Source organism: Acinonyx jubatus, chromosome A3 (assembly GCF_027475565.1).
Source record: "Acinonyx jubatus isolate Ajub_Pintada_27869175 chromosome A3, VMU_Ajub_asm_v1.0, whole genome shotgun sequence".
NCBI lineage: Eukaryota > Metazoa > Chordata > Mammalia > Carnivora > Felidae > Acinonyx > Acinonyx jubatus.
In genome coordinates, this window is record NC_069388.1 from 20872080 (window position 1) to 20897479 (window position 25400).

Here is a 25400-nt window from a genome sequence, read left to right on the forward strand (position 1 = left end):
GCTTCCTGGCACTTGTATTTCTTTGCCTGAGAGGTTCCTATGGCTGCCAGAACCTTCTCTGCCAAGACTAGAAGAACTAGGGGACTAATGTCCACCAGGAGCTCCCCTCGACCAGCGAGTGACGGGAGATGGTGTATAAATATTCACGCTCCCTTGGCCCTTGGGTGTATACTCTGAGGAGTGTTCTGTGCTGGCTTCCAGAGTTTCCCCGGTGGGATTACGCTGTGGTCACCGTTGGTTTGATCACATACCCTTTCTAGGCTGCTTTCCCTTCCCCATCCCATTTTCTCTCCTCCTGGAACTTCTTCCAAAGAAACTACTTGTACTCACTTGCTTGTGTCAGGGTCTGCTTCTGAGGAGCCCAAAGCAAGATGGCGGATAGTCACACTGGCCATTTACCAGGACCTAGTATGACCCCTGCACCCCCAAGGGCTTGACGTGAACTCATGGAGTCCCTCGTCCCCCGGCAAGGAGGGATTCCCAGACGCAGTCGACAGGTGGGGAAACAGAGTCAGACAGGCTTTGCCCGGGGGCCCAAAGCAAGTCAGGCTTCCACAGAACCCGGGGCAACACTCTTGCAAGTGGGGGCTGGAACTGGGTCAGTTGAGCCTGTGAGGAGGAGATGATCGGTAATCACGTCCAGCCAAGAAACGTCGAATCCCCACTACAGCTAAATAAATCCTTTTACGTGGGTTACCTAATATGACCATTATAACCGCCCCAGGAAGTGGCTACTGTTGTTATTATCCTTATTTGATTTATTGATTTATTTATTATTAAAAAAATTTTTTTAATGTTTATTCATTTTTCAGAGACTTTCTCGAGAGAGACAGAGCATGAGCGGGGAAGGGTCAGAGAGAGAGGGAGACGCAGAATCTGAAACAGGCTCCAGGATCTGAGCTGTTAGCACAGAGCCCGGCGTGGGGCTCGAACTCACGGATTGCGAGATCTGGACCTGAGCTGAAGTCGGACGCTCAGCCGACTGAGCCACCCAGGCACCCCGATCCTTATTTTATAGATGAGGATCCCGAGGCAGGGGGAAGGGACCTGACCAAGGCCACGTGGCTAGGAATAGACGAAGCCCAGGTCTGTCACCTGTGCAGCAGAGGGATGGGTGATGCAGGCAGACAAGTGAACAAAAGGAAAGAGCAGGGGGCACGTGAGACCATGGCCCACCCTGCCAGCAGCTGGGTGACAGAGCGTTGTCCCATCTCGGAACGCAGCTCTGTCACACACAGGGTAAATGGGTCTATTCCCTGTGAATTATCTCTTAGCCGGCAGCTCCATCCATCTGCTCATTAACCCAATAAAAAAAAATATATCAAACGAGCCTTCTGATTCCCAGTCCCCGGGGGCCCAACTACATAACTTGGAAATGACTCTTTAGTAAGTCTGATCAAGGGCTGGTTGTTCAGTGATTAGAAATCATGGCTTCTTCCTCCAGGCTGGGGGCTCGTAAACAACAGTTGGATGAGCTTTTTATTGGGGTCGGACCAAAAACCTAGAGGGATCCATTTCTTCCTAATTTACACCCATTTCAGTGGGGAGAATAGCGGGAGGCTGAGGGTTTGCTCTGGGAGACCCAGCGGCTCCCTCGGCTGCAGCAGGCAGGAAGTGAGGACGGGAGCACATATTGAGGTGTGCCCATGAGCTGCCCAAGCACGGTGATAGACAAAGTGCCTTACAGACTGGGCGTCACTACCAGGTCCAGGGCTGAGTGGGGAGCAGAACCCCTTGTTTCCTCATTGAACTTCCCATTGTAGCAGCCAGTGAGAAAGGGGAATGTGGTCAGGGTTGAGCATTGGAGAACATGGATGGGGCTGACCATCCAAAGACCCCTCAGTCAAAAGATGGTGGGTGGTAGGGAGGTTCAGCGAGAGTACCAGGTGGTTCCTTCATTGAACCATTCAATAAATATTTATTGAGGACCTACTACATGCCAGGCACAGGGACCTGATGGTGTCTGCCCTTAAAGATAGTATAGGCCAGTGGGGGAAGATGGTCCAATCTTGGGGGGAAAGTGAAGTCCAGAGTCAGAGAAGGTGTGGGTGCACCTGCTGAAGAGGAGCGGTGTGGGGGCCGGGGCCAGGCAGACCTCTCCCCCAGATCTGAGAACGGAAAAATCTTCGTCTTCTCAGAATCTCCGGGAATATGCTGCACATCTGGAAAAGCAACTTGCCGATTTAGCTGTGGCCTCCAAGCCCCCGTCTCTCTCCTTGCCCTCAAACTCTCATGTACTGGACATTGGCACCTAGGAACAGGAAGTCCTAGGAGAGACAAGACAGGACAAGATGGTAAAAGCCTCCTCTACTCCGAAAAGATGTATCTCTGCTTAAAGGGAGGCCCACGTCTGGGGAAACACAAGCTCTGGCAGAAACAGGTCAGTGCATAAATCGCGAACGTACCTCCATCCCCAAGGTCTCCATAAAGCACAGCTTTTGCCAGCCACCTTCTCTAAGGTGGCAATTTGTCTGTCATTTCCCAAGCTGCTGCTTCCTGGCAGGCCTCATAAATGTCCTTTGTGTCACCTAAATTTTCTCTCCTTCGCGAATAACACAAAATTGTGCGCGGCTGGGATTTACTCTCCTACCTCCTGGTAACTTTCCATCACCCGAAGGGGCGGGAACTCTGAACTCCAGGAGAAGTCCAATTCTCTCCCACAGTGATCCATCCCATGCCTTTGGAGGTCAAACAAATGACCTCAAAATTCTAATGAGCATGATAGTGTAGAATAAATCTTCTGATGATTTCCCACGTGCCATCCTGAGGCCAGCTGTGTGAATTGTCAGTTTTGACTTAAATAACGAGCTGTCTGACTCCTTGTAATCACTCAGCAGGAGTTGGATGTTGAGCATCTCTGGGCCCAAAAGGACTTTGGATATTGGTTTTTCCAAATATAGCAGTTGGTCAGTGTCTCAGTGTCCCTGACCACTCTGCTGCCCTTCACTCTCTTCAGTGACTGTTATTTGCTGCATATTGACGATGGACCAGATGCGATCTGGCATCTCCTTTGCTGCTCACAGGGCTGCCGACCCAGTCATCCCACCTTGCAGATGCTATTCTAGAAAGATAGCCTGAACCGTGGGCACAGACAGACCAGAACATGCTTGGACAGCATAGTGAAGAGGAGAGTGAACAATCAGACGTGTTCCTTGGTATCGAAATCATTCAGTAGGTTATGGTCTCTGATGGATAGAACGGTATTTAACATGGGAGCGCCGAGGACTAGTTTGCAACAACAACAACAAAAAAGAGAAACAGCAAAGAAAGAAAAAGGGTCTGGGCACCAGGAGTGCAACTATCCCAAACAAACAAACGAACGCATTTTTGAAATACCTAGAGGGGCGACTGGGTGGCTCAGTCGGTTAAGCGGCCGACTTCGGCTCAGGTCATGATCTCGCAGTCCGCGAGTAACTGTGGGGGGGGGGAGTATGGGGTGATGGTCTATGAGGGGGAGCACATCAAACCTATATTAATAATAACGTCCCCTCCACTTAAGAATTTAGAAGAAATGTTCAAAGCTTACAAATGGCTTTCATAACCTGGGCTGTTGCCATGGCAGTGTTTTCAAAATGAGCCGGTCTTGAAGTTCCCCATGGTGGGAGGGGGTGGGAGGCAGTGGGGACAACAGACCGTGTCAAATGCCTCTTGCCCCGGTACGGGTACCACCTCTGAAGGACACGTCGATCACTGCATGGCATCTAGCCATGCCCGGGGCATCCCTCCCCCAATCCAGGCCTTCTGAGCTGTAAGGCTGGGCTGGCTCCGACCCACTGAGCTATGGCCCCTGAACTTGGAAAACTAATCACCCCCCCTGCCCCAAAACCTCAAAAGCCCACCTGAGCCCACTGACCTTGTGGATCTCGAGAACAGGGTCATAGAGCTGAATGCGCTTCAGCAGAGGGAGGGGGAAGCCTTCTGCCAACTTCTCTGGAGGTTGAGGCATAACATTGAGAGAGATTTGTTAATAAACAACAATTGTAAGGTAAGTTCCTCTCTGCCAACTCTATACACGGTATATTCCCATTTAATTATCACCAAAGATTATGAGGTAGATAAGACTATTATTTCCATTTCACCGATAAGGAAATTGAGGCACAGAGTGGCCAAGGAACCTGTGCGAGGTCAGAAAGTGGCAGAGCTGGAATGTCAACCCAGGCAGGCTGCTATAGGACCCTGAAATACCAGCCATGGTGCCGTATGGGAGGAGTGGCCGGGATGGGGCAGCACACGCTCATGCGAAGAAGCTAGTGGGCACCTGCTCTCTGCCCTCCGCCCCTGTCCTGCCCTCTGTCGCAGCCAAACGAAGCAGGTCCTTGTGGAAACAGTGTTTAGGGCTTTATGCCTTATTTTCTGATTAGGGAGTTGGCAACTGACTGGGAAATTCAGAGATGGGCCACCTCGTGCCCTCTGTATTAACTTGGTCCTCTGTCTTTTGCCAGCCTTTTCGGGGTGTAGGGGGCACTTCTGTGGGCCCCTCCTTCTCTCTCAGGAGGAGGTTTCCTGTGCTCCAAAGAGCTGCCTCAGTGTCCAAATTTCGCTAGAGCCTTGGAGGAAGATGAGGCCACCTCCAATAGGCCCATCTCACAGATGGGCCGCTGAAGCTCAGAGGAGAAATGACTAGTCCAAGGTCACTCAACCTGCAGGAGAGCCCTGTTTCCCATCTCCAAGTCCAGCTCCTTTCCCCCCAAAGAGTATTGTCCTTGATTTGGAAAAATCCATAGTGATTCTTACCGTTGACCTGAGGGTAGAGGGTGTTGAGAATGTGGTAGTTGAGCAGCGCCTCCAACAGCTCCACCTGGTGGAGAACAGGAGAGATACAACTGTGACCACACGCGCCATTTTGCCTGGGCTCAGCTAATCTCTACGTGCTGCCATGGCAAAAAAGACGGAAAAAAAGCAAATTTCAGATAGGTGGCTACATCATGCTACTATTTTATGAGATAAAACTATTTTGAGATGCGCATTTACATGCGTGCAGACGGATAGAAACATTTGAAAGATTACACACCCAACTGTCCTTCCTCAGAAAGAACATCAGGGTTTGGCTTAGCCTTATCTTTAGTATTAATTTTCTTTCTTTTTTTTTTTTTTTACCATTTAATTTTTCCTTCACCGAATGTTTTCCTGAATGAATTTTTTTTTTTTGGAAAAAATTTCAAAACGAAAGTTATGAAACCCAACTTTTAACATTCACCGTGTGCCCGGTATAGGGCTCAGAGCATGACGTATACATCTGATTCAATCTTCACAATAACCCTTTGGAGTTGATATTACTGCCCCCATTTCACAGACAGGAAAACCGAGACCCATAGAATGAAAGTGACTTTCAGAAACTGAGCAGCAGGGGCCACATTTGAACCTGAATTTATCTGATTCTATCATTCTTGCTTTCTACATCCTCTGTTCTGGTAAGATGACTTTTTGTGAATCTTTACATTTGACGGTTCACTTCATAGAACATTTTTAATTTTTTTAATGTTTATTTATTTTTGAGAGAGAGGGAGAGGGAGAGAGAGAAACAGCATGAGCAGGGGAGGAGCAGAGAGCGAGGGAGACAGAATGAGAAGCAGGCTCCGGGCTCTGAGCTGCCAGCACAGAGCCCGACGCGGGGCTCCAACCCATGAACCATGAGATCATGACCTGAGCCAGAGTTGGTCACTTAACCAACTGAATCACCCAGGCGCCCCACCTCATGGAACACTTTTTCATGCCACGCACAGAAGCAATATTAGCATGTCATTATTCCCTTCCTCCTTTGTTACGGAAAGAGGTCATCGTTTGGGGTCCTTGGGGGTAGCATCTCTCCCCACTTTTATGTGCTTGTTTCTACTTGGTAAGTTCGTAAGGGAAGGTCTGGGCAGCAGAAGACAGGGGGTGGCCGGCCAGAGGGGCCGGTGAGGGCGGGATGGTGTTTGCAAGTTAAAGTCTATCCATCTCCTGCTTGGCCTGAGGAGGAACTGCCGTCATCCTGTCTTCCCTCTTGTCAGAGACTTTTCCCTGATTACTTCTTCCCATACTGATGTTCCCACGGTCTTTCTTCCTTCAATATGGGGCCATCCATTTCACTGTTTGTTCCTCCTTGTGGAATCACCTCTTGGGTTAGCCTGCCCCACAATCCATTCCTCTGGTTTTAATAACGGAGCTCCTATTTTCCCCCGGACACCCCTCCTTTCCAGGCTCAGTCCGTACGGTTTGAGACCCCACATCCTGGCCCCAGGAGTCCAGATGAAACCCCTGTTTGGTCAATCGGCCTTGTCCAGTTTTTAACCACAGTGAGTGTCTAAAGAACGGCCACGTGATTCAGATTAATCCAATGAGAGCTAGCACCCGATATCTTGTATTGGGATGTAACTGCTCCTTGGCCCTATGTTTCAAGTCTTCGAGAACTTCTACCCTTTTCTAGGGCAGAAAGCAGCTCTTCTAATTTTTCTATTTTATTTTTTTTAATATTGAAAAAATTTTATTTATTTATTTATTTATTTATTTATTTATTTTTGAGACAGAGAGAGACAGAGCATGAGCAGGGGAGGGGCAGAGAGAGAGGGAGACACAGAATCCGAAACAGGCTCCAGGCTCTGAGCCGTCAGCACAGAGCCCGACGCGGGGCTCGAACTCACGGACCGCGAGATCGTGACCTGAGCCGAAGTCGGACGCTCGACCGACTGAGCCCCCCAGGCGCCCCTAATTCTTCTATTTTCTACTAATGGGTGCCATAGCATTGCTTAGTAAATGCACAAAATTAACTGATACCTTAAACATTTCATCAATAAAAACAATAAGAACTTACATTGAATACTCCAACTTTAGATTCTTTCAGTTCCACTTGCACCCTGTAACAAATCCGAGAAGACTCAGAGATGTGGTCATTATGCCCATGGGAATTTCCACTCAAGTGATGTGGGGGTCCCCAGAAAGGAGGCACTAGCTTGAGAAGACAGAGAGCCAAGGATGGGGTAAGGATGGGACTGAAAAAGACAATTAAATAACAAAACCCCCTTATTGTGATACCCCCTTATTGTGAAGGCTTGCAGAGGGGAGATGGGTCGCGTAGAGGAACTCAATCTTCATCTGATATTAGAAAGTCAACAGAGCTGATGTTTAAAATTCACAGGCTAAACAAAAGCAGTATTAGTTAATTCTTTATTTACTATTACTTTTTTAACGTTTATTCAGTTTTGAGAGAGAGAGAGAGAGACGGAGTGTGAGCAGGGGAGGGGCGGAGAGAGATACACACAGAATCTGAAGCAGGCTCCCGGCTCTGAGCTGTCAGCACAGAGTCGGACGTGGGGCTCGAACGCACAAACCACAGATCATGACCTGAGTCGAAGCTGGGAGCTCAACCGACTGAGACACCCAGGCGCCCCATTTTTAAAAAAAATTTTTTTCAAAAATTGTTTAGAAATTTGGAAGTAATGGGGATTAGGTGGGAAGGAAGTTTATGGAGGCAGGACCCATGGGGCAACAACTCATGTAAAATTTAAGTTTCCTTCCCTAGTCGTGGGCCCCAACGTTGAGCGGAGGCTCTGCTCACAGCCCCATCCCCAGCTACAGGGAATCAGCTAGAGGGTCCAGATGGACGAAGCCTAGTTGAGTGTCCCCATGTGGGCGGGAGGCTGACTTACTTTCCTGGCTTCAGGGCCCCAGTGATCTTGCTGGTGTTGAAGGTCAACATGGCAGACACATTGGTAGTCTGGGAATTCCAGTAGAAGAAAACAGGTTTTTATATGAGAAAGGTTGTCCCCTATGGGAAGGATACCTATTAGTACCAACTGTTTCCTTTAAACAAACAGCTGAGCAAGTTAAAGCAGGAACTTGTCCACTAGACTGCAGGCTCCTAGAAGGCTCATCACAGGTACTCGATAAATGTTTGAACTTGGACTTGAACATTTTTTACTTGAAATTGCTGACTATGAACGCGTTTAAACTATGAACAGACTACCGCGAGAAGGTGTAGGGTGCCTGTCCCTGGATATCTCTAAAGGGATCGCTTTTAGCTATCTCAGGGCTAAGAATCAGCCCTAGTGGTGACAATAATAAAAAATAATAATGATAAAATTTTGTTTTAGTTTACAATATATACAACATATTAAATGTACAATCCATTAAACAACAAATTTGATAATTGTAACAATAATACCAAACTGCAGATACAGCATCTAGAAGCAATTACCCTTCCAGAAATCTGTGTGGTTGAGTTTCAGATCTAAAACAAGAGAGCAAAGTTCTCCATCCGGTGGGCAGGAACCCAAAAGGATTCAGAATCCCTTCTCTCTTGGACAGGAGAAAGGAGAGACCACTCTCAATATTTAACTCAGAGGGACTTTAATATAGGGAATTGGTTATGCAAGTGACGCAATTGACAAGAAGCCAAAAAAAAAAGTTAGAGGGGTGACTCAGAGACTAGCAAAGGCAGAAAGCTGCTTCTACCCCAGGACTAGAAGAACCGAAGGAGGAATTGGGGTTATGAAAGCCACCGCCGAGGAGAAATAGTCAATGCCTGAGTCTCTGTCCAGAATCAAAAGAGGAAGAAATATTCTGGCTTCTTCCTTCCTCCCACCTGTAGCCTCTTGATGGTACATTCCATTGGCTGACCTCGCCTGAAACCAGGGTTCAAGGGCGCCTGGGAAATGTCATCTTCAGGGGTCAGATATAGATGCAGAGTAAACAGGTCAAAGACCCCCTCCACCTTCCTTCTAACAATAGCCCAGTCTCACTTAGTGGGAGACACACACATTAAACAAATAAACCTGCCAACAACTATATAAGTATCTTTATAATTGCTATGCAATTATAATAATAGGGTGTTTTAAGGAAAAAAAATGACAGGGGGCCTAAGGTGGGTCAAGGGTAACGGGTAATCAAGAAAGGTCTCTCTGAAGAAGTGAGATTTGAGATCTGAAGGAATTAACCAGGTGGTGAGTAGGGGGAAGAGCATGCAGAAAAAGGGAACAGCATTTGCAAAGGCTTTGAACCTTACCACACCAAGCCTGAACACAGGCTCCCTGACGGAGCTGGGCAGGAGCACAAAGCCTTCAATCTCCATCTGGGGGGTCAAGGACAGATTCCCAGGGCTGAGGTTCAGGAATGGGGCTGAGGCCATTGTTCCCTGGAGCTCCAAGTTCATGTTGGGGTACATTCTGGCTAACTGGGGGGACAGAATGAGGAGATTATGCCAAGAGAAGGAAATATGCAAGTTTGCCAAGGGCGCCCCAAAGGGAGTCAGATAAAGCTGAGAATGCTTTTTGATTGATTTTATTTTCACAAAATAATGCTCTGTTCTTCTTTCTCTTAATGGGTCACCTGGAGATCTTTCCTGTCATCAGACATCTGGAGTCTGCATCATGTATCTTGTGGCTGTACTGGGTCCATTGTGCGTGGGTCTGTAACTGATCTAATCACAGTGAAAAGCAGGTGGTTTCCAAGGTTTCGCCATGATAACGATCACCCCTGTGTGTACCTTTGGCTATTTTGGGGAGGTGGGTGGAAGAAGCTCCTAGAAGTGGAATTGCTGAGTCAAAGGGCAGGGATATTCTTCAAGCTCTTGACAAGTATTGTCAAACTGTCCTCCAGAAAGGTCGGGCCAATTTTCTCATGCCCCATCCCTCCTGGGGCGTGAGGTGAGAGACCTATTGCGTCTCGGGCCCTCCCTGCACTCGGGGAAACTGTGCACACGGAGACCAGACCCCCCCCCCCCCCGACGCCCTCCATTTTTGAAATATGACCAGACTAGATGGCACAGTTTCACCAGTGCTCACGGTTTTCTGTTTAACTGGAATTTAATTGGGGGGCAAGACTTGTTCCTTTTTAGGGGAAAGAACAACAGTCCCTGTGAGCCTTTTTTGTTATGCAAATATAAAACCTGCATCCTACAGTAAAAGGGAGATATTTAGAAGGTTGGGGAGGTAAAAGGCTTTACTGAGAAGCTGGGCTGAGTTGTCGAGGCTGATGTAAGCAGGAAGTGGGAGGGGAAGAGTTTGCTCCTCTTTCTAGGGCTAAAAGGATGTTGGAGCCACCGAGGGCTCTCCAAATCTGACAACTTGGTAGCCTGATAAGTGGTTCTGGAGCTCAAGGGAGAGAAGGAGCCTATGGGGGGGCACCTTATGGAAGGATGCGACCCAGGCACTGCAGGACCTTAAGTTTAAAAACTTTCCCATTATAACCCCCTCAGCCACCTGCAAGGCTTCTCCAAGGCCTGTTCAACACTCCTGACTGTCTGAGCTGTGTCTTGCGGGGGGCTGGGAAGGTGGGGGAGAGGACAGGTGGATTGCTGTCGGGTTAGATGAGACGCCACGCACAGTGAGGTTTAGCCCCACGATGACAGAGTTGCGAGGATAGTCCCTGCAGCACTGATGTAACCATGAGTGCAAACAACCCCCTGGTCCCTCAGGGGAGATGTGTTAAGCTACAGAAGTCCACCGGATGGCAGGCTGGATACCCAATGGAAACAAGAGTGAGGAAGCTCCTTATCTATCTCGACGGAATGATCTCCCAGGCCAGTAAGGCAAAAAAGGAAGGTACAAAATCACGTGTGTGGTATGTTTCTGTTTGTGTAAAAAAATGGAAAAGACTCACGGCGTTTGTTTGGATCCACACGGAACATCCCCAGAAGGATATATACTGGGGGTGGGCACTGGGGGGTTCGGGGCCACGAGCAGATGGGAAAATTTTCCACTCTTGAACCTTTTATGTGTTTTGAATGTGGAGCTATGAGAATTTAGTGTGGTTATAAACAAATTTCTTATTTACTGTTAGGGTGCCTGGTCCCTCACGTGCCCGCTGTAATTATTAATGTCATTAATAATGATGTTATTATTAATGATGTTATTAATCAGGGTGCATTTGGCAGGACGTGTTGGCATTCTTTGGGATTCTCAGATACCATCGGTAAAAGACCGGGCCACCTGTGGCCCCACGAGACATAGGGCTCCGGCGTCTGTCGTTTGGGCTTTGGAGAGAAGCCCCCAAGCCTCCAGAACGAAGCACCGCCCCCGCTGGGGGCTTCACTGCTGGCCTTGGTCAGCTGAGAGTAGCACCGAGGTTTTAGAGAAACCCCTGGAGGCTAGTGAGCCTGGCCTGCACCTGCCCAGGGCTGAGAGAAGGCTTACCCGGGGCGCGAAGGGGCGGAAGGACTTGGTGGTCAGCCGGATAGTAGAGCCAGAAGGAACCTGCAGCAAAGAGACACGGTTTTAGGGTCCTCCCGCTGGAGCTGAAGGTGTAAGAATAAGGAGGTGTGGCGGGGGGGGGGGGAGATGTTCAAGACGGTAGTTTCTTGACTGCCTGTGTTACTATGGCAACAGTCGCCGGGGTCCCCACCGCTCTCCTTGGGACACAGGTGACATGCGGTGTCCTGAGTGAGGGTGCGATCTGCAGTCACAAAGATGTAATAGGTATGGTTCCCGGCTTTGTTACTGTGTGGTCTCAGGCCATTCCCTTCACCTCTCTGAGCCTCAACTTCCTCATCTGTAGCATGGGGATAATAGTAGTCCCTGCTTATCAGGTCATTGTGAGGGCTAAATGGGACAGTGTGAACAACGCACCTAGCCCAAGGCCCAGCATAACTATTATAAAACACAGCTATTCTGGGGCGCCTGGGTGGCGCAGTCGGTTAAGCGTCCGACTTCAGCCAGGTCACGATCTCGCGGTCCGGGAGTTCGAGCCCCGCGTCAGGTTCTGGGCTGATGGCTCAGAGCCTGGAGCCTATTTCCAATTCTGTGTCTCCCTCTCTCTCCCCCCATCCCCCGTTCATGCTCTGTCTCTCTCTGTCCCAAAAATAAATAAACGTTGAAAAAAAAACAAACAAACAAACACAGCTATTCTGATCCGATCCACTAAAAAAAAGGGACTGCACCACAGGCAGGGTGGGTTACTCAAATGTGATAACAGAAGTAAAAGGCCTGTGTGCATGTGTGAGAAATCAATGAAAAGACAAAAAGCCACTCCCTCCACCCGCCACACGGCCCCCATCTACCATCAGAGCCGGCTGGACCTTCCAGGCCGGCCTGCACTCTGCTTCCCTCATCATCCCGACGCTGTTCACGAGGCCTCAGCTTTACAAAAAGCGACCAGAAATAATTTTCTGAGACCCAGAAATACTAAAGAAACTTGAGAATTATTAAAGATGTCATCCGTGGTAAAATTTAAGATTCCTGACAAAAAGTCCCATTTAAGACAAGTGTTTTAAAGGTAAGTCCTAGGAAGGCTTTGCCTTTCTTTCTACCATGAATCACTAGATCATGGACCTTTTTCACTTTGGCTACAAGGAAGCTCCCAGAGAGATTTTTTATTAAAAAAAAATCAACTTAGGGGCACAGTGTTTTCTTTAGTTGTACTTTACTTGTAACTTGGTCTTAATTTCCTATTCCATGTAATTATATGCATTTATCGGGGTATTTATTATCCTGCCTCATTTACTAAATTTTTTTCAGTTTTTTTTTTAAACCTCCGCAACCAAGCATGAGAGAAAATATGAATTAGAACAACAGGTCTAGACTGGGGCAAAAGTAAAACACAGACAAGGAAGCCACAGTCTTTCACAGTTCTGAGGGAGAAAGAATTTTGATTTGAGCTTTCTGGCGGCCAAAGCGAAAAGGGAAATTGTGCCAATTTGTATATTTCCTTGTCTTAATCTTTTTTCACGACAGCTTCCCATTTCACTGATGTAAATGGGGTAGAAAGGAAAGAAGGAAGAAGGACAGGTTACACTGTCACTCGTGAGTGCTATTCTGCCACCACCCTCACCATGTCATCTGTGATGGAGAAGTTCAGGTGCCCTGCCTCGTGATAAACCCGACTGGCTGTGTTGAAGACATAATCAGAGATGGCAAAGTAGACCATTCGGTTGTGGTCCTCAGGAAGACTCATGACAGGAGCAAGGAAGGTGACTGGGGAATAGCGATCGCGGTTAAAAATTTCACCCTGGAAAGAGAAATAGGATGCATTTGAACTTTTCAAAGTCCGTCTCAGAGCTGGACAGCTGAGCTAGGCAATCGCTCGCATAGACTGATGCGGGGGCACTGGCGAGAGTCACTGCCTGAAACTCTACCACAAAAGGCGTTTTCCTAAGGGTCCAGAATCCCTTAATGACAAGCTCCCCAGCTTTGGCATATTAACCCATAGTACCCTCTACATCACCGTCTACACCACCTAGCCGGGTTCTGATTGACCTCACCTGCATGGTGGTCAAGATGAAGGAAGGGAAGAGCGTGGGTTTCAAGGTCTAAGGGTTGTAAGATGCCTGTTGGAACTCTGGCTCTTGAAACCCTCCCCATCACTCCATATCGCCCTGCCCTCAACACAGTGGGCACCGCTGGGGAGATGGGGCCAGATCCGAAGCCGGAGAGACAGGAGGCCCCGCGTGAGGGCCGGTCCTGAGGGCATGCCATCCTGGGGCCCAGCCCACCCCAGCCCCTCCTCTGGGCCTCTCACCTTAAACATCACGTCCAGCATTTGGGCTGTTGCCCGAGGGGCTTCCGTTAAACTGTAATCGATGCCAGCGAAACTGTCGATCCCTGTTGTGACTGTGAACCAGGAGAGGGGCGGAATCAGGAGCCAGGTGATGGGGGATCTGATTGACCCATACCCTTGTAACTTTCTTCATGGCTCCTTGCCCCTCTGCCCCCAGACCTTCTACCCAGCCCAGCCCCACAGCAAAGAGCTGCTTTTCCAAGAAAGAGATGACATGGTTCTATTGTCCCACTGGTGGATTAGCCATGAAGAGGGTAGTATGCTCAGCCTGGGGCCCGAATGGGTTCCAGGGTTACACACACACACACACACACATACACGCACGCGCGCACGGGGGAGGGGCAGAAGGAGAGAATCCCAAGCAGGCTCCGCCCTCAGCACAGAGCCCGATGCGGGGCTCAATCCCATGGCCCTGAGATTATGACCTAAGCCGAAATCAAGAGTCAGACACTCAACCAACTGAGCCACCCAGGCGCCCGTGCATGTGTATATTTATATTTGCATATACAAAAGAAAATTTGCATATACAAAACCTAAACAGAGGTTACCTCTTGGGAGAAAACTGGGGGAGAAAAGGGGACTTAAAATGATTACTTGCCACGTTTCTGTCCCGTTTAATGTTTTACGAGGTATGTATATGCGCGAGTATCCCAGGGACGGGTGGGACGGCCTACCTGGCAGAGTTTGGAGATACGGCTGTAGGTCAGAGGCCACCAATTTCTGGATCCTTTCGCAAATCTGCAAAACACGGGAGGAGAAGCCTGAGCGGGTCCCCCGGCTTTGGTCTGCCATCGTGCTAATCGCTTTAGTCACGGCCTTTCACGTATTTGCTCATTGACCAACGATTCTACAAAAACGTATCAGTGCTTACCATGTGCCATGCGTCAGGAAACAGAAACGATCAAAAACATGTAGGTCCCATGTGGACCTCAATAGGGTCCAAATGGATCTTTCAAAGTAGTTCCCGGGGTTGGACACCTGAGCTGGGTGGTCCGTGACCCAGCCTGGTGAGGGGATGTCGGCCGGAGGCACTTCCTGAAATACTACCGCGAAAGATACTTTCCTTTGGGAGGTGTTGGCCTCCCAGAATTTAGAATTGAATAGCAGAACTAGACCGTCGGGAATGTATGTTCCCAAACCAGTTTGCCGTACGTGCTCTTGTAATCGCTCAAATTATTTATTATGTAAACCCACGAAATGTGGCGGAGAAATCCAAAGATAAATGCCTTGGAAAGGTGAGCTGCTTAAAGAAAATGCTGAGAGAACCAAGAGACTTTCTTGGTGTGAACAGGAAAAAGCTTAGGAGGAAGAAAAGTCATAAAAATCTAGAAGGATTCTGCACTGGGATTGCTTTGCAAAGGTCTTCGAATTCTCATTGTGGTTAGAGAAATCTGAGCCGGAACTTGGGGCAGATCAATGTTTTATGCAAGAAAGACGAAGTCCATTGTCAATCAGTCAAGAGACTATTTTCATTTTGTTTGTTTTAATGTTTTACTCAGTGTTTTGAGAGGGAGAAAACGTGAGCGGGGGAGAGGCAGAGAGAGAGGAGGACAGGGGATCCTAAGCGAGCTCTGTGCTGACAGCTCAGAGCCCGGAGCCTGTTTCGGATTCTGTGTCTCCCTCTCTCTGACCCTCCCCCGTTCATGCTCTGTCTCTGTCTCAAAGATAAATAAACGTTAAAAAAAATTAAAAAAAAAAAAAAAAGAAGGATCCATGCATAGAGGAAGGAGAGGAACATGGCGGGGTGGGCTCTGAGAGCATGGGGTGGGGCCCTGGCCTTGTGTGGGGGTTGCAGGTGCCTTCCTTCAAGAGGTGACATTTTAAGGGCAGGCTAAAGGGTGAGCAGACATAAATCAGGCACAAGGTTGTGGGGAAGGAACTACGCTGGGGGCAGGGCAGGCAAGAGGTGAGATCGTAGCCTCCCTTTGTAGCTGGCTCAGTTTGGGGAGAGGAGCTTGGCATCAGGTTGCTGCTAAAAAGCAAAGAAAGGTGTGGTGAACAATAGTCATGGTTGATTTCACGGGAACAAGGAAACGCTGCTGGCCTCACTGGAGCCTGTCCCCTTCTTGTTTTTCCTTCAGACAAAGGCCCATCGGACCTTCCTAAAGGCCCCCCTGGATGCCCCACCCCCTGGAGGGGACCTGCACGATGGGGGGAGCGAAGGCCCTTGGGCCCTCAGGCCCAGACCTGTAGTAGGGCCTCCCAGGAAGGCGGGGTAAGGGTGTAGTATGTGAGCTGAGCAAACCTGGGTTCAAATCCTGTTCGGTTCCCCCGCTGGCTGTGTGACCTTTGAAGAATCTTTCCCTGCTTTCAAGTCCTCACACACAGGATCCAGTGACAAGGCCAATCCCTGTTTCCCAGGGATTTTGGGGGGACTAGGGAATGAGACAGTGCATATATATGGCCCAGAGAGCAAACATGTAGAAAGTGCTTATTCTTTGTTGTTGTTGTTGTTAATTTTTTTTTTTAGCGTTTATTTAATTTTGAGACAGAGAGAGACAGAGCATGAGGCGGGGGAGGGTCAGAGAGAGGGAGACACAGAATCTGAAACAGGCTCCAGGCTCTGAGCCGTCAGCACAGGGCCCGACGCGGGGCTCGAACTCACGAGATCATGACCTGAGCCGAAGTCGGCCGCCTAACCGACTGAGCCACCCAGGCACCCCAGTAAGTGCTTATTCTTAACCCTGTTGGTCAGATACCATATCCCTTCCTGAGTGAGGAATTTGAAAGGTCCTGTATCAGGCTCTTAGTTTTCCTGGAAGAAGGAGATTTCTGAAGACCCATAAAGGTCAGGGGTCAGGTGAGATCTCCATCTTTCATGAGACACCCAGCCCCTGTGAGGCCTTTGGTATAAGATGCTCCATGTTCTAGGAAGTTGGAAACCCAACCTACTTCCTCACTAGCAAGGTGACCACCGGGCAAGTTATTCCACCTCTCAGAGCCTCTTCTATCAAATGTAGAAAACAGCACCTTCTTCAAAGGTTGTGGTTGGGACTCAATGGCATATCAATGGTTCAGTGCTTAGCACACTACTTCTGGCCAAACCACAGGCTCAATAAATAGCTGCCATTGCTATAAATAAGAATAATTAGGGGCGCCTGTGTGGCTCAGTCAGTTAAGCGTCTTCAGCTCAGGTCATGATCTCACAGTTTGTGAGTTCGAGCCCCGCGTCGGGCTCTGTGCTGACAGCTTGGAGCCTGGATCCTGCTTCGGATTCTGTGTCTCCCTCTGTCTCTGCCCCTCCCCCACTCATGCTCTGTCTCTGTCTTTCCCTCTCTCAAAAATGAATAAATGTTTTAAAAAATTTAAAAAAAGAATAATTATATATATATATATTCAGTTCACATTATATTAACTGATCAAAACAATAATTAATAAATTACCATGACAATTATTATATCAATGCTACTTGTAATATATTACTGTATTATATAATATTATATAATATTATATAATATTACTAGTCATTATTTGCACCCACACTGCGGAAGAATACTGTGTCCTATTCAGAAAGCCATGGCATCGTGGAAATGGGGCGCACAAGAAGGAGGTTAGCATATGTCCCCAGCTCACCTACACCCCAGGACTCCAGAAAAAGGAAAGGAACAGAATCCAGTTTGCCATTCCCATCTGTGGGGTCTGTCTGCTATTCCCGCTTCAACCACCAGGGGGCACTCAAAACAAGACCAGGGGCACCTGGATGGCTCAGTTGGTTAAGTGGCCAACTCTTGATTTCGGCTCAGGGCATGATCTCATAGTTCGTGGGTTCGAGCGTCGCATCGGGCTCCGCACTGACAATGCAGAACCTGCCTAGGATTCTCTCTGTCCCTCTCTCTCTCTGACCCTCCTGTGCTCTCCTTCTTTCAAAATAAATAAATAAACTTATGAAACAAGACCAGACGTTGGACCAAGTGGAGTGTGAGAGTGTGTGTGTGTGTGTGTGTGTGTGTGTGTTTTCCTCTTTCCTCCTTCATTACTTTCTCCCTTCTCAAGCACAATCGTTGCTACAGACACAGCTCCACATTCATAACACCTCAGGAATTTTGGGGATGAAATGAGTGTTTAACGTGAAACCTCTTTGTTTTAGCCAGAGGTTTCAAAATTTGGAGATTTCATGTAATTTTTTTTTTTTTAATGGGAAAAACCGACACTCTGTGGCTGCCTTCCCGTCCAAGGCAGGGGCTCATGAACACCCGGTTCTCACGTTCCCCAAGTTTCCTGCCTGCTGTCTGCAGGCACCTAAGTGTTAATTTCCTTTTTGGCCTTATGGAGTGCAGGGCAGTGAGGGTGGGGGGAGCACACTCTGAGCAAGGTCAAGCAGAGAGAAGGGGAGGAGTCTCTGTTCGGTCCCTGCTGTTTTACCATTGGCTGAACTTCTTACCATTCTCTGCCTGACCACACCCACTTGGAGTCCAGAGACCCACATTTTGCCCCAGCCTGACTGCACACTGGCTCCAAGTGATTTGTCCTTTCTGGGCCTTGGGCTTAAGTATGTCTGGGCCAGCCCTCCTGACCATCTAGGACCAGAAGTCGGTGAGGAATCACACCTCACCCTTGCATGGCACGGCGGGATACCAGCCGCGTGGACATTCCTACCTTGTTTTCCAACGCTTTGCGTAACTTGGACTCAATCTGGTTGTCGAAGAGATTCAACAGCCACCTGGGGAGAGGAGCACAAAGGATGGTCAGCTGTGTTCCGCCGAATGCAGGGGCAGTGAGGCAGCAGAGGGGCCAGGCCAGTCTCCAACGGAGCCCTCTCAACCCGTCTTGGTGCCCTGCTGTGTGACAGAATTCTGGACAGGATGGAAATCCAGAGTCCCCAGCTCCCAGTATGTTCACTGATTCAGCTCATCTGGTCTCCCAGCCCCCTGCTGCACCCCGATCAGGTTCAGTAGATTTGGAGGAGAGGCTTGAGAATCCATATATTTCTAAACAAGGAAACTGAGACTCAAAGAGATGTACTCAAGCACTTGTATATTGTCCGCACCCTCTCTCTCCTTTGGCCAAAGGCCCTTGTGTTCTTCCAATAATCAGATTTCACTCCCTTGATGGTGGTCCCCACCAGCATTCCTGGCTTGAAACTACCTCTGTTCATCTCAGCAGGGTCCTCCAAGGAATGACCTCTAAGTGTCTGTGATGTGCCTGTGCATGATGCCTGGACACTTATGCTTATCAGAAGCCAGGCTTCGGGCTGGGTGGATCTCGGGCTGCACCCAGGGATCAAGTTGGCCAGGGTCCCGATGGTGACCTACCCCAAATCTCCCGACACGTCCACCTCCACATCTTGAATGTGGCTGCTGCAGCTGGTGGCACTGACGGTGGGCCTCCCAGAGAGCTCTCTGCCCAAGAGAAGGTTGACTGAAATGGTAATGCCCTTGACCTCCACATCAAGGGAGCCGTGTAGTTTCCTGGAGGAAATGAGAGAAGCAGTCATTGATTCCTAGACTAAGATCAGCCACCATCTGGGGGGAAAATAGGAAGCCCAATTCTTACCCCAAAATAAATGGAGCTGGACAAAACTTTAATTACAAAAATTATTACAAAGTAAAGATTTATTACAAATAAGACCACAAATGATCAGGAAGAAAGACTGGGTCTAGTTATTTATGGGAAGGAGTGGGCAAAAGCCTTTCTAGGTAGGATCCAAGTCTCAAAAGCCATAAAGGAAATTGTTAATAAACTGGCCAGCATAGAAAATTAAAACTTCAGTGAACAAAAAACCTTCCGTATTCAAAGTAAAAAAAAAAAAAAAAATCGCATGGTGAGCCAGCCGAAGAGCTAATTTCCGTAACATATGAGCTAATTTCCTTAATACGCAAAGAACAGGCTTATACAAATTAATAAGGAAAGGACAAAACAACCCAAGAGAAGAAAAAAGGGATCAAAGATATCAAACAGGAAGTTCAATTGCAAATAAGCATATGAAAAGTTATTAAAAATGAAAATAAAATGATGCCAGTTTTTACCTATCAGATTGGTGAACGTTTTTGAAGCTTGTGAAGGTAACGGGTGAACAGAAGTCCCAGACACCGTGGTTGGGAGAGCATATCTGGAATATAGACTGGTGGGATCCATCCTAACACACGCAATCTTTGGCCTAGAGATTTTGTTTCTAGAACTTTACTCTGTGGCTCTTCCTGCCAAGTTATATGCGTGGGGCAGCTCACAGAAGCATCATGGGTAATAGCAGGAGGTGATGAACAATCTAAATGTCAACTGGTGGGGCACAGGTTCAAGAAGCCGTGGGCATCAATGCCATGCGGCCTTTAAAAAGAATGAGGGCTAATGTGGTCTCTCTATACAATGAAATAGTACTCATCAATAAAAAGGAAGAAAGCACTGGGACGCCTGGGGGACTCAGTCGGTTGAGCGTCCAACTTCGGCCCAGATCATGATCTCGCGGTCCGTGGGTTGGAGCCCCGTGTCGGGCTCTGTGCTGACAGCTCAGAGCCTGGAGCCTGCTTCGGGTTCTGTGTCTCCCTCTCTCTCTGCCCCTCCACCTCGTGTGCTATCTCTCTCTCTCAAAAGTAAAAAAAAACATTAAAAACATTTTAAAAAAGGAATAAAGCACTGACGCATGCTATGTTGTGGACAAACCTCAAAACATGATGATAATATATGCCAGATACAAAATGTCCCATGTCGATATCATTCCAATTGTATGAAATGTCCCCAGTAGGCAAACCATAGAGATCTAGTTCAGATTGGTGGTTGCCTGGGGCCGGGGGAGGAGGCAATGGGCCGTGATTGCTTAATGGGTCTGGAGTTCATCTCGTGGGGGGATGAAAACGTTCTGGAACTAGATGGAGGTGGTGGTGGCACAACATTGGGAATGTACCAAATGTCACTGGATTGTTCACTTTAAAATGGTTACTTGTACGCTATGTGAATTTCACCTCAAAAAATATTACATTAAAAAAGGTAAAAAAAAAAAAAAAAGAATGGGGTAGATTTTCATATGCTCATACAGAAAGATCTTTGAGATCTTTAACTGAACAAAGCCAGGACAGAAGAGCACGGCTCGATTCCTTTCATGGAAGTGAAGAAATGTGACTTGTCGACTGAGCGTCTTTCTAAAGCCCCGCTGCCCAATAGAAATATAATGTAAGTCCCGTAGGTAATTAAAACATTTCTAGTAGCCACATTTAAAAAGGCAAAATGAAAGAGCTAAAATTAATTTTAACAGCATATATTATCATTTCAACATATAACAACATAAAAATCATTCATGGGATTTCTTATGTTCTTTCTTTGTACTGAATCCTCAAATCTGGTGTTTCACACTTACAGCAGATCTCAACTGGTACCAGCTGCTTTTCTTTTCTTCTTCTTCTTTTTTAAAAGTTTACTTATTTATTTTGAGAGACAGAGACAGTGCGAGTGGGGGTGGGGCGGAGAGAGAGGGAGACAGAGAATCCCAAGCAGCCTGGCCAGCTCAGAGCCCGGTGCGGGGCTCGAACTCACGAAACTGTGAGATCATGACCTGAGCCAAAACCAAGAGTCAGACGCCCAACCGACAGAACTACCCAGGCGCCCTTGGCTGTTTTTCAGGTACTCTAGAAAGACACGTGGCTAGAAGCTACCATATTGGACAGCGCAGGTCTAAAGTATCAATATAGTCAGGTCATCCAGAAGAGACTGGTCAACCTTCCTGTTATGGGCTGAATTGTGTGTCCCCACCCCAAATTCAAATGTTGAAGGCTTGAATCCCAGGACCTCGGAATGTGACTACATTTGAGACAGAGCCTTTGAAGAGGTGATGATATTAAAATGAAGCCATTAGGGGGATGCTTGACTGATTCAGTCCGTGGAGCGTGCAGCTCTTGATCTAAGGGTTGTGAGTTCCAGCCCCATGTTGGGTGTAGAGATTACTTAAAAAAAATAAACTTAAAAAAAAAAAATGAGGCCATTAGGGCGGGCCCGAATCAGATGTGACTGGTGCGCTCGTAGGAAAAGCACACACTGAAAAGAGGACACAGAGGGACACCCGGGGTGCCTGCACACAGAGGGACCACCATGTGAGGACACAGCCAGAGGGTCACCGTCTGCAAGCTAAGGAGAGAGGCCCCGGGAGAAAGTAGGCCTGCTGACACCTTGATCTTGGACTTCCGGCCTCCGGAAGGGTTGTTTAAGCCACCTAGTCTGTGCTATTTCATTACGGCAGCCCAAGTAGACTCATCCACCTTCCATCCAAGGACCTTGGAGGTCGGAGAACAGTTCAAAGAGCCAGAGATTTTGTGCCCCTGGGAGCTGCCCTTGACCAACGGCAAATAAGGAAGAAGGGGTCGTAATGGCTGAGTTGGGGTAACTCAGAGGTTTGCTCTGCCTGCATGGCTTCCAGAAGTCCCCAGGAGGGCTGAACTCCCATCAGCTGCCAGGCTGACTTCCTTCCCTCCCTGCCTTCCTTCTCCACCCCCACGGACCGCTTCCTTCGGTCATTTCCCAGGTAAAGTACTTGCACTTGAATTCTTGCCTTGGGGTCTGCTCCTGGGGAAAGCAAACCGAAAAGAAACAGCATTCTCTCATTCAGCTCGCCCATAAACCCCACCAGGAAAGCTTAAGTCTTAACCAAGAGCCAGGGCTCAGGCCCCTGTGGGCTCCTTTCATCTACCGAGTGGCCTTTCTGATGAGCCGGGAATACCTTAGACCCAAGGAGGATGGGAGAAAGACCAAGGCCAACGTCCCAAGAACCTGGGAGCAGAGTCTACTTACACGAAAGATTTGCGCACCTTCCATTCGCTCTGGACTCTGATGAAGGAGTCAGAGATGGTGAAACTCAGGCCCTGGCCGGGAAGGGGTGTCAGAGTGGAGCCAGGCAGCTCACAGCTGTGAATCTGCAGGCTGAGGAGAGAGAGGCACGGAGTGCCATGTCAGCCCCAGCTTGGGTCCCTCCTCAGCAGGGCTCTTGCTCCGACCTCCACCACCCCCTACCCCCACCCCACGGGGACTTGGCGGGCAGAGCCTGCTTCGGGCAGGCGTGTGGCTCCCCCTGACTGTGCGGCCATGCTAAGCGTGTTCCATCCCTTATGTCACTTAGGCCTCTCAAAGGGGACAGCACTGTCCTCGTTCCCTTGTTACAGAGGGGGAAATAGAACCTCTTGAAAGGGCCGCACTTGCCCAAAGTCACGCAGCTGGGATCAGAGCCCATGAATCTCGTGGTCCTGGGTAGGATCTGGAATTGGGCCCACAGGCACACCCCTTTGCATTTTGCAGCTCCCTTGACAGATCCGGGTTGAGGGATCAGATCCAGGGAAGGCTGGGGCCAGCCTCAAGAAAAGACACAGAGTGCTGGGAGAAGCAAACCAAGACGACACATATCGTGGGGCCGTCAGTGGGAAAACAATGGTCGTTTCATTTTATTTGCCCGGCACATAGTAGGTGCTCAATAAATGTTTGCTGATGGACTGAATAAAAGAAAGAAAGAATGAAGCCATCAGTGGTAGCGGGCAGGGAGGGGGTGATGAGCTGTGACTGGATTGCCCTCCTCCATTGGCTGTGCCTCAACAAGCATTTCATGCCCTTTTTTGGCATCAGCTGCTCATGTCTAACGATCGTCTGAAGGCTCAGCTCCAATGCCGGCTCCTCTGGGAAGCCTTCCTTGACTCCCCCGGATGTACAACCCTCAGCTCTAAGAGCTGGGCTAATGTCTTTAAAGTTTAAGGTCTATCTTCCCTTCCAGACTACATCCAGGGGCCAGACTGGAGCCTAGATTATCACAGTGTCATCCCCATTTTACAGATAAGGGAACTGAGGCTCAGGTCACACAGCTGGTGGGTCTTCTTTGATATTTATTGGATGAATGAATGAATGGGGGAACCCAACTCCTCCCCAGGACCTCCCTCTGAATGCTGCAATGAACTCTCCCACTGCTGCCCCAGGGAGGTTCTGGGGTTCTCCTTCCCCTGCTGACCCCCACCCCTCCCCACCCTCTCAGGGCCCCTGCAGAGGAAGGTCCCACCTATGGAACTCGTAGTGCCCACGGCCGAAGGGCTTGATCTTGAAGTCCCCGGTGAAGTCAGGCAGCGTGATTCTGAGTAGTTCCTCCCGCAGGGTCACCAATCCCTCGTGGGCCACTGGGGACAGGAAAAAGCTATGCCTGCCTGCCTGCCTCCCCTCTAAACCCTTCAGTGGCTCCCACTTGCTCTAGGGAGACAGGCTGACTTCCTTGTAAGTATTAATGACAGTTACAGAATGTTGAGCCCCTGTTGCGTACCACGTGACTTCAGGAAACAGGAGCATCACCCCGTTTCACATGGTGCTGTTACGTGGGTGCCCAGCTGATGGGTGAGGAAACAGTGTCTTTGTCAGCAACCCCACCAAGGGAGGAGTGCTGTGGGTGTGGGTGGGTGGTCCTCTGTCCTGTCCTTCCCGGCATCTAGCCTGTGCTAGATGTAAAGACTTAGGGACGGAATCCCGACATTGATGTCTTTCTAGCTGGCTGACCTTGAGCAAGCCTTCAGCCTTCACTTTCTCCATGGCAATGGTAACAGAACTCTCTTCTCGGAGCTGGCATGAGGATTACAGGAGATCCTTGCAGAGCAAAGAGGGGCCGGGGGCAGATAACAAGCACTCCTAGCTTGGGGTGTGGTGCACATAGCAGGTGCTCAGGAAAGGCCCCGGAGCAGCAAAGCAGGGTTTCTGTTCTAAAAATATGGAAAGGACCAAAATGTCCAACTCTAGACGATTGGCTTAAGTAAACATGATACATTCACACAGCGGAAAGGAACCAAAGGCAAATTTTGCCTGATTTAGGGTTTCAAAACACACAGCATTTACCAGGCCCCTTTGTTTGGGTACACGAGGGACCCAGGGTTCTGTCCTCAAGGACGGCATGTGTGCACAGAGGACCAGTGGTCTTCCCTTTTTCCAGCTGCACCCCTGTCTCTAGTGAGTGCGTGTGCCGGGCCTTCTGCCAGAACGCTACCCCTCGTCCCTGGTTAATTCCCACTCACCTTTTGTGCCCCCCCTAACCTCCTCCAAGAAGCCTTCCCTGATTTCCTTTTCTCGTCTCCCAACAGACCTGCCTGAGGGAACATTATCACCCCATTTAACAGAAAAGGCAATTGAGGCTCCATGGATGTGAGGACAGCCGTGCGGTGACTGTGGGGACTGGTGTATAAATACCTCAGCACCCTGGCCCTTGGATGGGTTAATTTTGACGCTTGGCTTCAGCAAAGCAGTCCTACTTCTCATTCTTTTAAGAGTGAGCTATGACATAGATACAAGGCATTGCCGGGTAATTCTTAAATGTTCGTATACGCGTGTAACCACCACCCAGAGCACATTCCCAGCACCCGGCGGGCTCCCTCCCGTCCCCTCCGGGTCACTGTCTTTCTCTGGAGGCAACCGCCATTCTGACTTCTGGATTTAAGACAGAGGTTTCCAAGCTCTACCAAGAACTTTCCAGGGGACTTGTCCCAGTCACCTCTCCTGTCCTTACACACCTCTCCTGTCCCCCGGCTGCCTTCCCTCTCTCATCTCACGTTCCCACTCTCCTGTGCTGTTTCCTGGCATCCTCCCCCAAATCAACTGCTTGCTCTAAATCCTTATCCCTGTTGGCTAGTGGGGAGACCCCTGGCTCAGACAAATAACGTGCCCGAGTGGCACAGCAGGCGGGTGACAAGGCCTGACCTCGGCTCGCCGCCCCGAGGGAGAGCACCCCGTTGGTGTCCTCCACCGTTCCCAGAGCAGCCTGGTGCCCAGCGGGTCCCCAGTCCAGCCAACAGCCGCAGTTTCTTACCGTACTCTAGTCCCTTGTCAGTGATCCTGGTGACCAGGCCGGGGTTGGCACCCAGGGCCTCAGGGGAGGATGTAAGCAGCAACCTCAGCAGTAGAGAGGGCAGGGCCCCAGCCAAGGCCCTCATCCTGGATTCCCAGTGGAGTGGCCCAGGCCGGGTCCGGCTCCCATATAGCAGGAGGGCTGGGGCAGGGGT

At 49.2% G+C, this 25400-nt stretch overlaps 1 protein-coding gene across 2 annotated transcripts; it reads right to left on the reverse strand.

Annotated features, from left to right (window-relative positions):
• Positions 1-1898: 1898 nt before the first annotated feature.
• On the reverse strand, positions 1899-25400 carry LOC106974502 (lipopolysaccharide-binding protein). Of its 2 annotated transcripts, XM_015071763.3 has the most exons (15): positions 25208-25398; positions 23426-23540; positions 22180-22308; positions 18720-18875; positions 18064-18127; positions 14142-14205; positions 13429-13520; positions 12742-12918; positions 11109-11168; positions 8981-9148; positions 7626-7693; positions 6791-6833; positions 4735-4798; positions 3854-3930; positions 1899-2267 (listed from the first exon to the last, which is right to left on the reverse strand). In XM_015071763.3, exons 1-15 carry the CDS (start codon positions 25329-25331, stop codon positions 2223-2225), a joined length of 1446 nt encoding a protein of 481 aa, XP_014927249.1. In that variant the 5' UTR covers positions 25332-25398; the 3' UTR covers positions 1899-2222. The 2 variants fall into 2 exon arrangements, with proteins under 2 accessions (XP_014927249.1, XP_053055951.1); XM_053199976.1 differs by lacking the exons at positions 6791-6833; positions 7626-7693; positions 8981-9148 and having other exon boundaries at positions 25208-25400.

Coding starts and splice junctions, on each gene's coding strand:
- LOC106974502 (XM_015071763.3), bottom strand. CDS start 25,331: ATGAGGGCCTTGGCTGGGGCCCTGCCCTCTCTACTGCTGAGGTTGCTG. Junction 23,541..25,207: donor TGACAAGGGACTAGAGTACG/GTAAGAAACTGC, acceptor TCCTGTCCCCAG/TGGCCCACGAGGGATTGGTG. Junction 18,876..22,179: donor AAGGTGCGCAAATCTTTCGT/GTAAGTAGACTC, acceptor CATTTCCTCCAG/GAAACTACACGGCTCCCTTG.